Source organism: Eleutherodactylus coqui, chromosome 5 (assembly GCF_035609145.1).
Source record: "Eleutherodactylus coqui strain aEleCoq1 chromosome 5, aEleCoq1.hap1, whole genome shotgun sequence".
NCBI lineage: Eukaryota > Metazoa > Chordata > Amphibia > Anura > Eleutherodactylidae > Eleutherodactylus > Eleutherodactylus coqui.
In genome coordinates this window covers 111,333,350-111,346,956 of record NC_089841.1, presented here as the reverse complement: position 1 = coordinate 111,346,956, position 13,607 = coordinate 111,333,350, and the positions used below count along the sequence as shown (strand labels likewise).

The window sequence follows — 13,607 nt, the reverse complement described above, 5'->3', positions numbered from 1 at the left end:
GCGTGATCAAGCTGACAGATTCCATTTAAGGCAACAATGTGTATATCAGTTGACATAAGCTATTCTAAAACGACATGTCTGCTGACAGAGAATCTATAGTGAATGACACCGAGCTTTATTTCTCAACAGCTTTCACATTCTATTAGTGAAGTTAGGTTTACTATATTTATCCCCTGCTGTAAGTCTCCACATTTTGAAATCACTCAGTATTTTTCTTGGATGGGTTTAAAAAAAAAGTTAATCTATTTTCAAAATGTTAAATTCAAATTAGACTGATCCTCCAAGGAAAACTTAAATCTATAAATTCTTCATGGAGTCTTTCAGACTCTTATGGATAACTTTTCCCCCCTGTATATGGAACATGGTCCGGAATATGTTCGTGTCGCCATTCTATGGAGATCCGGCTTGTCCTTATTACCGTAGTCTGGGGGTGGAGTAGAGTAATTTGCACTTCCAAGCACTGATGTCTTGGGTGAGACAGATTGACAGTCAGTCTGCAGCAGTGGTGAGGATTCTCTGGTAAGGAGGGAAACCACTCGGACCCTCCTGACCCAGATGTAAGTGTTGTAAGTAAATACAGCACCTTCATACCACAGCATCTCCTGAGGTCTCGGCTTGAGCGCATGGTTTTTATACTTGGAAGTGTACTAACTTTTTGTTGCTGCCCCTGCCCGCCTCTGTGGATGGTGCTTGTTGAGCAGTACTGGTGTTGTAGATCATTACCACGTACCAGATTGGCATCTATTGTTTCCGAGCGGACGCAATGGCTGACTTCTCGTAGTACTGTCCCCTCGGAGTTAGACCTCATGGTCCAATTCAGTTTCTGTAAAAGTGCAGTAGATTGCTGCATAAGACAAGCCTTTAAAAGACCCAAGAATGAAAGCATTTCAGTGTGTATTTAGATGAAAGGTCGCTGTCTGCAAAAGAATCGTGTTCCAGACAAGGAAATGGTTATAAGGGCCCTTTATACTCGGAACGATTATCATTGAAAACCATCGTTTAGTTGTGCGAATTTGACCGATAATCGTTCAGTGTAAACGCGGAGAACGATTGAACAACGAACAATAATTCGTTTACTCATCATTCATTTTGCGCAGGCATAAAACTTATCGTTCGCAACTCGTTACGTGTAAACTGCGATTGTTCAGTTGTTCATATTCACTGGTACGGGGCCGTAATTGATCGAGTGAGCGAAAAACGTTTATTTGCATCTATGAACTGGCTGTCATAGTTGTCTCATGCAAACCATTTCTCGCTCTGAAGTAAAAGCACTCTAAGGCTGCTCTCACACAGGCATCTGTTAAAGTGACAGCGTTCAATGTGTTTTAGCGCACCCCATCATTGCAGTGCGTGATGATGTGTGTTAAAAAGCACTAAATATGGAGACGTTTGACAGCATTTAGCGCGTTGTTTTTAAACACAGCACTAAACGCTAAAAAAAACAGTGCGTGAGAGTGGCCTAAGGCCGCCTACAGACGGGCCGGTCGGATCCAGCTGCAAGGATTCTCGCCACGGGACCCGACCCGAGCGCCTGCAGAGAGCTGTTTGATGTGCCGGCTTGTCGGGCAGCTGGCGCATGCGCAGACCGGAACCGGCGGCCGGGCAGTGACGTTTCTGTGCGGGGAATAGAGCAGGCCGCGGTTTGTTTGCCGCGCGAGATTTTGCGTGGACAAACCACAACCGTCTGCATAGGATTGCGTTTGCTAACGCAACCCATGGCAGCTTCCAAGGGTGGAAATCCTGCCGCAGAATTTCTGCCCGTCTGCAGGCGGCCTTAGTGTCTGTATGTGGTGTATTTGATATACATGTGATATAGAAGCGGTTACTGGTTTACTAAATAACTTCTTTTCATTTCAGGTCCAAACCTAAAAATGGGAAAAAACTTACTGGACAACAGAAAATGGGTGGGGATTCTTCTGATGAGGACTTCGACAAGAGAGGATCCAGGCGGCAAGCCACTGTAAATGTAAGCTACAAAGAGGATGAGGAAATGAAAACGGACTCTGATGACCTGTTGGAAGTATGTGGAGAAGATGTCCCACAACCAGAAGAGGATGAATTCGAAACAATTGAAAGGGTGATGGATTCGAGGTTTGGCCGCAAAGGAGGTAAAGATTATATAAATCACCTTTTTTATCCTCATTTTAGTGGTATTTTCATCTTGGGAATCCTATTTCATTGTATTCCAAATCGCAAAACAATGCATTCACCCATAAGATGTTTATTTCCAAAATTCTCCTTTCTCCAGATATTGCAGGAATTGATTCCTCTGCCCTCTGGTTGTTTACTGCTCGTTGCCAGGGAAACAGAACTCCTCTTCTATGGAAATAAATAGCAGAGGAGGCCGGCGCTTGTTCACATCTGTCATCTAAATGTGGTGGCCGGGATCTCAGGAGCGCATGCACACTAGCTTTATCCTGGCTACTAGCTATGACTACGCTCTGCAATTTCTTTTCATAGAAGTCTGTTTCCCTGGCAACCAGGAGTAAACAACTAAAGGAATCAATGTTTTCAATATCTAGAGAATGGAGCAATAACATGATCAAAGCTTTTAAAGAGTACCCCCACTTTAACTTTGGCGCACTCCTGCTTCATTAGACATTTTCATCTGAAGACAGCGACACATAGCTATATAGGGCCGCCTTAAGCTGCCTGAAGGACCTAAAAACGGTCGGCAGAGCAAGAGTGCTTTAAAGTGAAAATGCAGGTGTTCTTTAAATATATTAAAGGTACAGGAGGGAAATGTTTTGTTTTTTTGTTAGCAAACTTGGGTCAGGAGGGGTAAAGTTTTTACCTTAAAGGGAGAACACCTAGTAGGTGTGAGGAGACTTATAAGGCCATGCATGCTTCTCTGGGAAATATATGCAAACGGAATATGGAACTATGCCGTTACAGCGTAACCTATTAGAAGGAATAGGGGTTGCTGCAGAGGCATTGTTCCATCTTCCCATTTGCATTTATTAACTCCTTAAAGATGTACCCTCCTTTTTTCCTTTTTTTTTTTTTTTTTGTCCCTATTTTTAAAAATGATCACCTCTTTTATTTATCCATTGACATAGATGTCTACGGGCTTGTTTTTGTGGAACGAGTTGTACTTTTCAAGTTTACTATGTAATGTACCATATAATGTGTTGAAAAACCTTTAATTCTAAGGGGAAGGGAAGTGAAATGGGGGGAACAAAGCGCAATTCTGCCCTCTTTGGGAGGGAGGAGTCATGTTTCTATGGTTTTTCTGAAGCAAAAATGATAACTTTATTATATGGGTTAGTATGGTTACTACAATACCAAGTTTCTATAGTGTTTAAGTTTTTTTGCTGTACTACTTTAAAAAAAAAAAATCATTTTTTGTGAGACAGGATGACCAAAAAAAGGCGCAATTCTGACTTTTTTCTTTTCTTCTGATGACGTTCATTCTGCGGGGTAAATAAAGCAGTGCTTTGATAGACCGAACTTTTATGAAGGCAGCGATACCTAATATATGTTTTTCTTTATTTAGGTTTTTTTAGTTATAAATACGGGGAAAAGCTGGGGTTTTTTTTTTTTTAGCCCCTTTGCATTGGAAAAATATAGCTGGTAGATTTGTTATCTTGGTTTGCCTTGTTTGATATCCCTTCAAGCAGGTGATATAATTCTAAAAAAAATTGTGTGCAATTTGGAATTTTATATCAATCAGCCCTTCAAAGCATCGTCTGCTAGATGTGGCCAAGTTTATGCGCTGCAAATCTATGCTGCTGCAGCTTTGTGTTTAGTCCTTTACAATTGTTTTGTATAGAATGGCAATCAAACTACTAATGACCACTTGTCCGTCAAATTTGTGTGTGAGTTACATGCAGAGCCTGACAGCACCTGTGATGTCACTTATTATCGACTTAGCTGCACCCCCCTGGTCACATGACGGTGATGTCATCACAAGTCCTTTATCCTCCTCCTGCACTGAATGAAGAATTATGGGCAGACTACATTCCCCACAAACCCCTGCGGCCTCAATTGCTATAAATACAGCACTCTGGCAGTTTTGTAGTTTGTTGTGACACAGCTGGACACCTGTGTGGAGACTCCAATAAATGACACCTCACAAATGTACACATACATAGCTTGTGTGCTGAAAGGACCTGTGATGATGTCACAGTCATGTGATCAGTCACATGGTCTCTGAGCTGAATGAGGGATTATGGGCGGACAAACCCCTGGGGCCTCAGTTGCTATGGATACCGCTGTACTCAGTCTGGCAGTTTGTACCTGGTTGTAACACAGCTGGACACCTGTGTGGAGATTTCAATAAATGACACCTCACAGATGTCCACATACATATCTGGCGGTGCATATTGACCAACAACATTGAAGCACAGTCTTTCACCGCTATCTTCACATCTCCTGAACGTGATATCATGCCATCTCAAGTGCTAATGCCGCCAATACCAGTCCAGCCTTCATCAACCGTTGTCCAGTGTTGGAACAAACAGTTGCTGTCGTGCAAACATGTCATCACAGAGGGTTCAATGCCACCATGACACTAATGCAGCTTACATGACACAGAAACAAGTCAAGATTTCACCTCAGCCACCAACTAACGTTTGTAAATCTCATGCAGCAGATAAGTGAAAGCTACGAGTGAACATGTCTGCTCAGCGAGCTGCTGACGTTCGTAAATCACGTGCAGCTCATATGTGAAAATAAAGTAGCAGAGTGGTGTGTGTGTGTGAGATATGCATGTGGGAGAGCTGTGTGTGTGTTGTGCATGTGATCTGGGTGGACCTCAGAGCCCCGGTGACATCATCACAGGTCCTGTAAGCACACGGCTGCTGCCCGGCTCTGCTGGTTTAGGACCTGTGACCCACTTCAATCCTTTTCACTATATTTATATTAGTAAGTGGCGCATTGCACCACCAGAAACATTGGTGCTAGTAATATTGTATATGTACTATGTTTGCTATTTTATTGGGCTTGATAATATGGTAATTCTTGAATTTGCTGCATGTGTGGGTATATTTACCCTCCCTTTTTTTTTTTTGCTAAATAAGTGCTGCAAAGTGTGAGTTTGGCTTTTACTCTGCAGTTTGTAATTGAACGTTTCTGCATTGGCAGCTACTGGAGGTACCACAACTATTTACGCTCTTGAGGCTGATGGTGATCCCAATGCTAACTATGACAAGACAAAGGAAGCTGGAGATATACAGTATTTAATTAAATGGAAAGGTTGGTCCCATATCCATAATACTTGGGAAACAGAAGAAACTCTAAAGCAACAAAATGTGAAAGGAATGAAGAAACTGGACAACTACAAGAAAAAGGAGCAGGAGAAGAGAAGATGGTAATGTTTAAGTTTACCACTTGTGTCTTCTGTTATATTGAGTGTCTAGTGCTATGTATGTGAAGCACTGAGAAGCAAGAAGGAAATTCGAATTACACCTACTTTTAGTAAACTTATTTAGGGTTTTTTATGTTTTTTTTCTTAATTTCCTTTGGACAGGATGTTTTTTTCAGTCATGACAAAATTACATTGTCTTGTCATTCCATTTTGCAGGTTGAAAGCTGCTTCTCCAGAGGATATAGAGTATTACAACTGTCAGCAGGAACTTACTGATGACCTCCATAAACAGTATCAAATCGTGGAAAGAATCATAGGTCAGTCTAACATCATCTGCCTATACTCCTAGCAGCCCATTTACATCAGCAGTTTCTTTTCAGTCTTGAGTGGGTCTGTCTTTTTTTTGTTTTTTACTTTATGGAATTGATAGCAAAATGGAATTCCAATGGATCAATAACTTTTTTGAAGTTATTAGTGACTAGAACACATAATATTGTATCACTCAAGAAAGGCATCTAGGCCCCTCTTAAACTTTTTAATCAATTTCAACATTCCCACCACCTTAGGCCTCATGTCCACAGGGAAAAATGTGGCCCGTGCAGATATGTAACACGGATTTCCGCAGCTGATGCAGTGCGGATGAACTTAAATTCCTTTCTTTTTTTTTCATGCGAGAGATCAATTGAGCTATGAGCTCCCGCACGCGTGATCTGCACTTAAATGGAGCATGTTGTGGTTTTTTTCACGCACATGAAATTTTAAAATCGCTTTAAAATACCATCCGCGGCTATTTATATAACCGCGGGTGGTCAATGCACTCCTATGGGGAATTTTACATGCGGAATCACAAGCGTGGGTGATCCGCTGCGGATTGTAAAGTATATTTTTCCCATGGACATGAGGCCTTGGGCAGAGAGTTCCATAGTCTCACTGCTCTTACAGTAAAGAACCCCCTCCTGTGTTGGTGTAACAAGTTTCTTTCCCCTAGACGTAGAGGGCGCCCGCTTGTCAGTCACAGTCCTGGGTATAAATAGATGATGGGGAGAGATCTCTGTATTGTCCCCTGATATATTTATACATGGTTATTAGGTCGCCCCTCAGCTGTCTTATTCCTAAACTAAGTAATCCCAATTTTCCTAGCCCCTCTGGGTATTGTAGTCCACCTATCCTTTTATTACTTGTTTTTTTTTGCACACGTTTTGGCTAGTATATGTATAGCTTTATCTCGGCCATATTGAAAAGCGGTATTAGTGTATCTCGATGCCACCGGAAACTAGGGGTTTGATAGGGAGAACACCCCTCTCACACCCCTAGCTCCCGATTGGCTCAAGCCTACAAGGTCCTAGGAGCACAGTGTTGCTATTTGTTTTGCTGGCCGTGCAGCCTTAGGGTGAGGATTGATTTTTCACTTAGCCTTACTTTCTGAGCAGTAAAGAAAGTAATGTCAACAAGAAAAGTAACCCTCACTGTAAGGCAGGACAGCGGATCGAGAAACAATGCACAAACACCACTATGTAGTGTCACTGCTGGGTTCCGCCGCACTTCAGAGGGATGCTTCACTGCCGACCGCCGGATGAGCCCTCAGTCCCGTGCCGAGCCTGTGTGCTGAGTCAACAACGCCACCTGCCACAGCAGATGGGTCCCGGACGAGCGCCGCATGAGCCATCCGTCCCGGACCCAGCCTGTCCTTTTCCTCCTCGCTGCCTGCAGAGTGGATGCCGGCGCCTGTCACTGCGCATTTCCCCGCTGCTCTGTCCCATTCCTCATCTGCTGGTGCACACAGCGGTGGGCGTCTCACACTGTACCACCCCCCAGCGCTGTGGCCTCCGTGCTGCCACCCAATATCTGACAGTGACATCTGGGGGGAAGAGGACCCGCCTTCTGTGCCGGTGCTGGGGATTAGTCTTGCACCTGGGGCCACGCCGCTGTGCAGCCAATCAGCATCAGGGGGCGTCACCCCCCCCTGTCAATCTTGACTCCATCAGGACTTCCTGGTGGCGTCAAGATACACTAATATCTTGAAAAGCAAATAATGGAAGGTAGTGGCAGACATTCAAATCCCAGTCCTAAAGTTGTACACGTCTGTGGTGGACCAGATGGTTCAGGTGAATGCGATCCCTTAGCGTAACGTTCACTTACTCTGTGCGTGTTTTTTACATTAAATGCTGTGTCGTCAGGTCTGCAGCTGACCTACTTTACTGGATTATGCTTAACAGGATGCAAGTTTCTTTCTTAGGCCCCTGTGAAGTGTCTTTTGAAAATAAAGTCTGTCTGTAAATAAACATTTCTGCACGTTTGTACTAACATGTTGGCATACAGTTTGTAACCACGTAGTACTTCAGGCTTTGTACAAATTTGCGTTGGTGGTTGTTTCCAACCACTGTAGACAGTTTCATCGAATGTTCACACAGCATGCTGTTACTAATCTAACCATCAAAGCTTCAGAAACCACAATGGGTCCTTTCATAAGTCTACCTTACAAAGCATCTGCCACATCGTAGATGGGAACTCGGGCTCTATTCACACCAGCGTATATACGCTCGTGTGACCAACGCCTCAGCCTTATCGGTAGGGGCACTTGTAGTTCTGTTTCATTGCTTCACGATAAATATTGTCTCTTGTTCTCCCCCACCCCATTGTAAGGTGCTATGTAACATATCCTTCTATGGTGAGCTGTAGTAGTATGGCTGAGTTTTCATTGTATTTTCTTGGCGGTTTTGAGTTGAATGTAAATGTCATACCTATAAATTTATTTATTTTTCCCCCCACAGCTCATTCCAATCAGAAATCTGCAGCAGGATACCCCGATTACTTTTGCAAGTGGCAGGGGCTTCCGTATTCAGAGTGCAGTTGGGAAGATGGGGCACTTATTGCTAAAAAATTTCAGGCACGCATTGATGAATACTTCAGTAGGAATCAGTCCAAAACCATTCCTTTTAAGGAGTGTAAGGTAAGTGTTGTGCGGTGTGTTATTAAAGGGGTTGGCTGTTTTATGTTTTAACAGTTGTGTTGAGAACACAAAATTATTGTTTACATCTGCGGTAGGCCTCCATTAGGGCTTTCCATCTCTGTTCTGTTTTTGGAGCAGAGAAACTGCATTGAAATGGAAATCGTATTTTTTTTTTTGTTTTGTTTTTTTACCCATTTGATTTCAATGGGTTTAAAAAAAAAAAAAAAAAGCTTTCACTTTGCTATTCAGTTAGGTTTTAGTTTTATTGAAATCAAACAAATATCGTAGTCTGTAGCACTATTTGTTCAGTTATAAAAACTAAATCAAAGGGGGGGAAGGGGGCACAGAATCTCTTATTTCCATTAGAATTCCATTTCAAATATCGTGCAACCAAATTATACATTTTCAACTTTGTAGAGCTAGAAATATATGTTTTGGGGGAATTTCTCAATCTAAATCTGCTGTAGAAAAGTCACATAATCTGGTCAAGAATTGTACAAACTTTACAACTTTTTACATTTATGCCAGGATTTTACATTTATGACATTAGTTGATGAAACTTGACCCCCTTCCTACGTGAGGCACATTGTGCACCTGTGGGAATTGGATCTACTGGTGTTTAAAGCTCTGGTCTTAATGAAGTTCCCAATTTGAGTTTATAATGCACCACGTTTCTCTTGCTTTTTCAAGAAATGGTACCTCCACACACTACAGTGTAGATGTAATACTAAGATGTGCTAAATCGAAGTGATAGTCATGTAATTCTACAATGTGCTCTACATGTTGGATTATAATAACCTGTAATATTCGCAGGTATTAAAGCAAAGGCCGCGGTTTGTAGCTCTGAAGAAGCAGCCGTCTTACATTGGAGGGAGTGACGCAATGGAGTTAAGAGACTATCAGTTAAATGGCTTAAATTGGCTGGCACACTCCTGGTGCAAGTAAGAGCTGCTGCTTTATTTCAGCTTTTGTTTTGTAGCTCTTGGAAAATGTATTAAATAGAAAGTTACTTAGATACATTTGCCTAAATATCTGTTCAGGGTCCAAAATACTTTACTATTACTTTAAAAGGGTATTCCCATCTCGGCTTTTCATGCCTCAGATAGGAAAACCCAAGCCTTGTGTCCGATCACCTGTCAGAAACAGCCGAGCCAGTGCTCTTTCCTTAGCTCCTATTGAAGTGAATGGGAGCTACAGCAACAGGGTAGTACAGTGCGCTACGCTGCTTCTGTTACTGACATTTATCGCCTACCCACAAGATAGGGGAAAAGTGATTGCGCACTGGGCTTCTGAAAGCTGGAACCCCCTGAGATCTTGACACGGTCAGCGCACACACTGAATGAAATGTCCGATGCGCGTACCAAGTGTCTGCTTCCCAGGTGGACAGGAAGAGAACAGGGAGGCAAGGAATAGAAAAATACACACATCAAGACTCTGGCCACTTCCCCACAAGCCCATAAACTTAGTTTATGGTGCTCATAGGATCTGTCAGGTTCCCTTAAAGACAAAGGTCGCACTTTAGCCAGTTTTGGTGCTACCTGCTTTACGTTTTCGCGGAATGTTATTGGTCAGAGTTTTAGAAAACTTGGGAATTCCCAACAGAAAACCTTTTATTGACGACCCTTTAAGAGGTTGTCTGGTTAGCAGGCAACATTCCACCAATAGTTGTAACTGCATTGAAATAACTAATAGAGCATTACTTACCCCTCCTGCCATCACGATCCAGAGCTGCAGCCCCATCGTAGTCCTGGTGTTTGCTTTGGAAGATGACACTGGAAGTCAGGTGACTGCTGCAGCCAATCGGAGACTGCAGCGTTCAAGTCCATAGCCAGGAGTGCAGAACAGTGACGCTGTCACCTCTGGCTTCTGTAGTCACCTGACTTCTAGTGACGACAACTGCCATAACAGACCATGGCTTGGGTGCAGCACTAGATCGCAGCAGCAGAGGAGAGGGATAAGTACAGCTCTCAGTTGTCTGATAACCAGACAAGGGCTTTATGGGGGTTATCGCACAGTTGACTTACGGCCTATCCATGGAGTAGGTGATGAGTCTGATTATTGGTTGCCCCACCACTGGGACCCCCCACTGATCCTAAGAAGTGGAGCCCAGTGTATCCTTTACTTTTTCCTAGCGTTAACCACAGTGAGGAAGAGGGGTGAGGCAGCTGCTCCACTCTACTCTCTAGGGTTGCCAGAAATAGGAAAAATGTTAGTAAAGAGAAAAAAAAAAACAACTAAAATTTGTCTATATATTTTTTTTCTCCAGGGGAAACAGTTGTATTCTGGCAGATGAAATGGGATTGGGAAAAACGATTCAGACCATTTCTTTCTTGAATTATTTGTTCCATGAACATCAACTTTATGGGCCATTTCTGATTGTGGTTCCCCTATCTACTTTAACCTCCTGGCAAAGAGAAATTCAGATATGGGCTCCCTTGATGAATGCTGTGGTGTACCTGGGGGACATTGGTAGTAGAAATGTGGTAAGTTTTTCATATTCACGTTTCAATTCTGTTTCGCACAAGGAAATGGTAACTGTACATTATTATGATTTTTGTGCCTTGCTGTTTAATTTTCAGATTGTTGTCACAGCCAATGTGAGGGAGTCTAAAAAAAAAAAAGTAAAAAATTAAATTTTATCAAATCAAGTAATAATTGAATTGACACATCTTTTATAAAATACTTGTATTCCTGATTAAACAAGTTTGGAGCATCTTTTTTTAGAACTTTGCGTGTGCAGTTCCTCTTATTCTACCAAAAGATAAGTAAATGGACAATTGGGTGTTAATAATCTTTGTCAGCACTAATTGGACAATGTCAGGCTGTGGAAAAGTACCTTCACACAGTATGCCTGTCGGGTACATTAGTGCCCAACAGCTGTACCAGCGACTATCAGTCCTCTGCTTTAAACAGGAGGAATAGTCATTCAAGTGAATGTGGGCCTGCCCACCTCCAGTTAACAGGAGTCGCTCAAGAATGGAGTGACTCCTGTTTACATGGCCAGACAATTACTTGTTTTTTAGCGATGTTACTCAGTGCCCTGTCAGCGGCCACTTGTACATGGGACGATTATTGCCTAAATTGTCTGTTTTCAGCTATTTTGGGTCTGCCACCAGTGGGTGTGGCTAATATTGGGCTAGAGGGAAGTGGGGTGTGCAGGATGCCAGCGAGTGGGGCTTTGTTACTGGAAGATGAAAAGTATATAGTAGTTGTGATGAGGGACAGGACAGTATTTTTGGAGACTGGGATCTGGTTTTTACATAGAATCTAGGGGCCTAAGATGACTGGGGGTGGGGGGGGGGACCCCATCATTTATATAGAACTAAAGATCATTCCTATTTTGCATAAGCAATTCTTTGCTAAGTATTGATTATTAGAATTGTGTCATTCAATTCTGATGTCCAGTATATAGTAAGTAATTCTTGTGTATGCAACTTCCTTACATGAAAAAGATGTCTTGCGATCTTCGGCTTGCTTAGCAACAGAAAAGGAGAAAATTGAGTTTAAATCCTGATGAGATTGAAAAGAATTGAGATTTTAGTTTTCAGCCACATCGCCCGGTCCTACAGATTTGTATGGGCAGCGCTAAAAGAGAAGAATCTCCCCAACTTAGTTTTGATTTTGAAAAAAAAAAAAAGGTTTTTGTGGCATTTTTTTTAAAGTCAATTTTATTTATTTATTTATTTTTTGTTACAGATCAGGACACACGAGTGGATGCACCTACAAACAAAGCGATTAAAGTTCAATATTATGTTAACAACGTATGAAATCCTACTTAAGGACAAAGTAAGTTTAACTTTTTGTCAGAAGTTTTTATTTTTTGAGATTTGGTATAACTAGTAATGACTGGTGATCCAGCTACTGGACATTGCCAGCCACACTTACCTTGTTCCACCTGATCCTAAGGTTATCCTAATATTTTATAGGTTGTACTGCAATCTTTTTCATCGTCTTTAACCCCTTAAGGACCAGACACTTTTAAGGGTTTCTGTTTCGGACGTTTTGATATAGATGCTTTTGGATTGCAGGGAGCATACAGTGACTGTTTTGGTTGGCTTCGGCTTTGGGTTTTCTTTTTTATGTATATATTTTTACTTTATTCTGTAATTTTTTTTTACTAATGTTTTACTTAGTAAAAAAAATAATTACATAAATGTCCTCCATGACATCCTATAAGACCTCTGGGGGACATTCACATTTTTTTCCCCTTAATTTGACACTTTCCTACTGTAGCTGGGGCATCCATAGGAGCCTCAGTTACAGAAAAAACATCCCCTGTAGTGACAATAGTCAAAGGCAGAGCTGATCAGGGCCTGCTAGAACCCTGTAGCTCTGCTCTGCCAGGGAATCCCAGCGGTCACGTGACCACCGGCTCACGTAGTGGAAGTTATACTTTCACTTTTTACTACATGGTGCTCATTAAGCGCTGTGTACTTGGGAAAGGAGACGGCAGAAGGGCCTAAGCCTAATGTCCACAGGTAAATTAGTATTTTCAAATCTGCGCGGTTGACCTGCGCCCATAGGGATGCATTGGACAGCCGCAGGTAATTAAATACCTGCGGATGTCATTTCCCCCTGACACTCAGATCGCACGTGCGGGAAAACACCTGCAGCATGCTCCATCTTCGTGCGGGTCTCCCACGCGGACGGCTCCCGTAGCTTCTATCAAAGCCTATGGGGGCTGTCTGGTACCGCAGCACATCCGCAGCTGCTGTTGTGCTGTGTCACGGGAAAGCAGGCATTCAAAAGAAATAATGTGCCTGGCGCATGCGCGCAAGCGTGCCGAACACATCCGCCAGGGCGAAGAAAGAAGATCCGGCCGCGACTAGGGCAGATCCGCACCGTTTGGACAGGTGAGCATATGGGATTTTCTGGCCTCATGTCTGCGGGAAAGGAGGGAGCCGCTGCGGGATTCTGCATGGAGAATCTGTTCGGGCCCGAATTTCCCCGTGGACATGAGGCCTTAAAAACCACTCCTGCCTTCTTCCACGGGTTCTCAGCTGGGACTAACAGCGGACAACCCTACCTGCTTCTGATTGATTGCAGGAACAAGGGGTTTAATCCCCTGCCCTTTTTTTTTTAAAACTGTCAACTGGGATTAAAGCCGAGGACCAAGAGCCATAAATTTACAGCGCTTGGTCCTTAATGGGCTAAAGCGGTATTCAACTTAAAAAATGTATTACATATCCATTGTAAATGTGATGATAGATCGGTGGAGTCCAACTGCTGGAACCCACTAATCGCCCTAATGGGGATCTTCCAGCTGCAAGTTTGAATGGAGCTACGTTTTTCCGTGGCAATTAGCACATGCCACAGTTTTTTTCACACTGCGGAATTCTGCAATGGAAT

At 42.8% G+C, this 13,607-nt stretch overlaps 1 protein-coding gene across 1 annotated transcript in view; it reads left to right on the top strand.

Moving 5' to 3' along the window:
- CHD1 (chromodomain helicase DNA binding protein 1) overlaps positions 1 to 13,607 on the top strand; it is a 54,803-nt gene that overhangs the window by 15,100 nt on the left and 26,096 nt on the right. Inside the window, exons 7-13 of the mRNA XM_066603025.1 lie at positions 1,858 to 2,108; positions 5,086 to 5,311; positions 5,525 to 5,625; positions 8,080 to 8,258; positions 9,072 to 9,199; positions 10,525 to 10,741; positions 11,955 to 12,044. Of these exons, the coding sequence (XP_066459122.1) occupies positions 1,858 to 2,108; positions 5,086 to 5,311; positions 5,525 to 5,625; positions 8,080 to 8,258; positions 9,072 to 9,199; positions 10,525 to 10,741; positions 11,955 to 12,044 (1,192 nt within the window). The remainder of the gene's footprint in view (positions 1 to 1,857; positions 2,109 to 5,085; positions 5,312 to 5,524; positions 5,626 to 8,079; positions 8,259 to 9,071; positions 9,200 to 10,524; positions 10,742 to 11,954; positions 12,045 to 13,607) is intronic.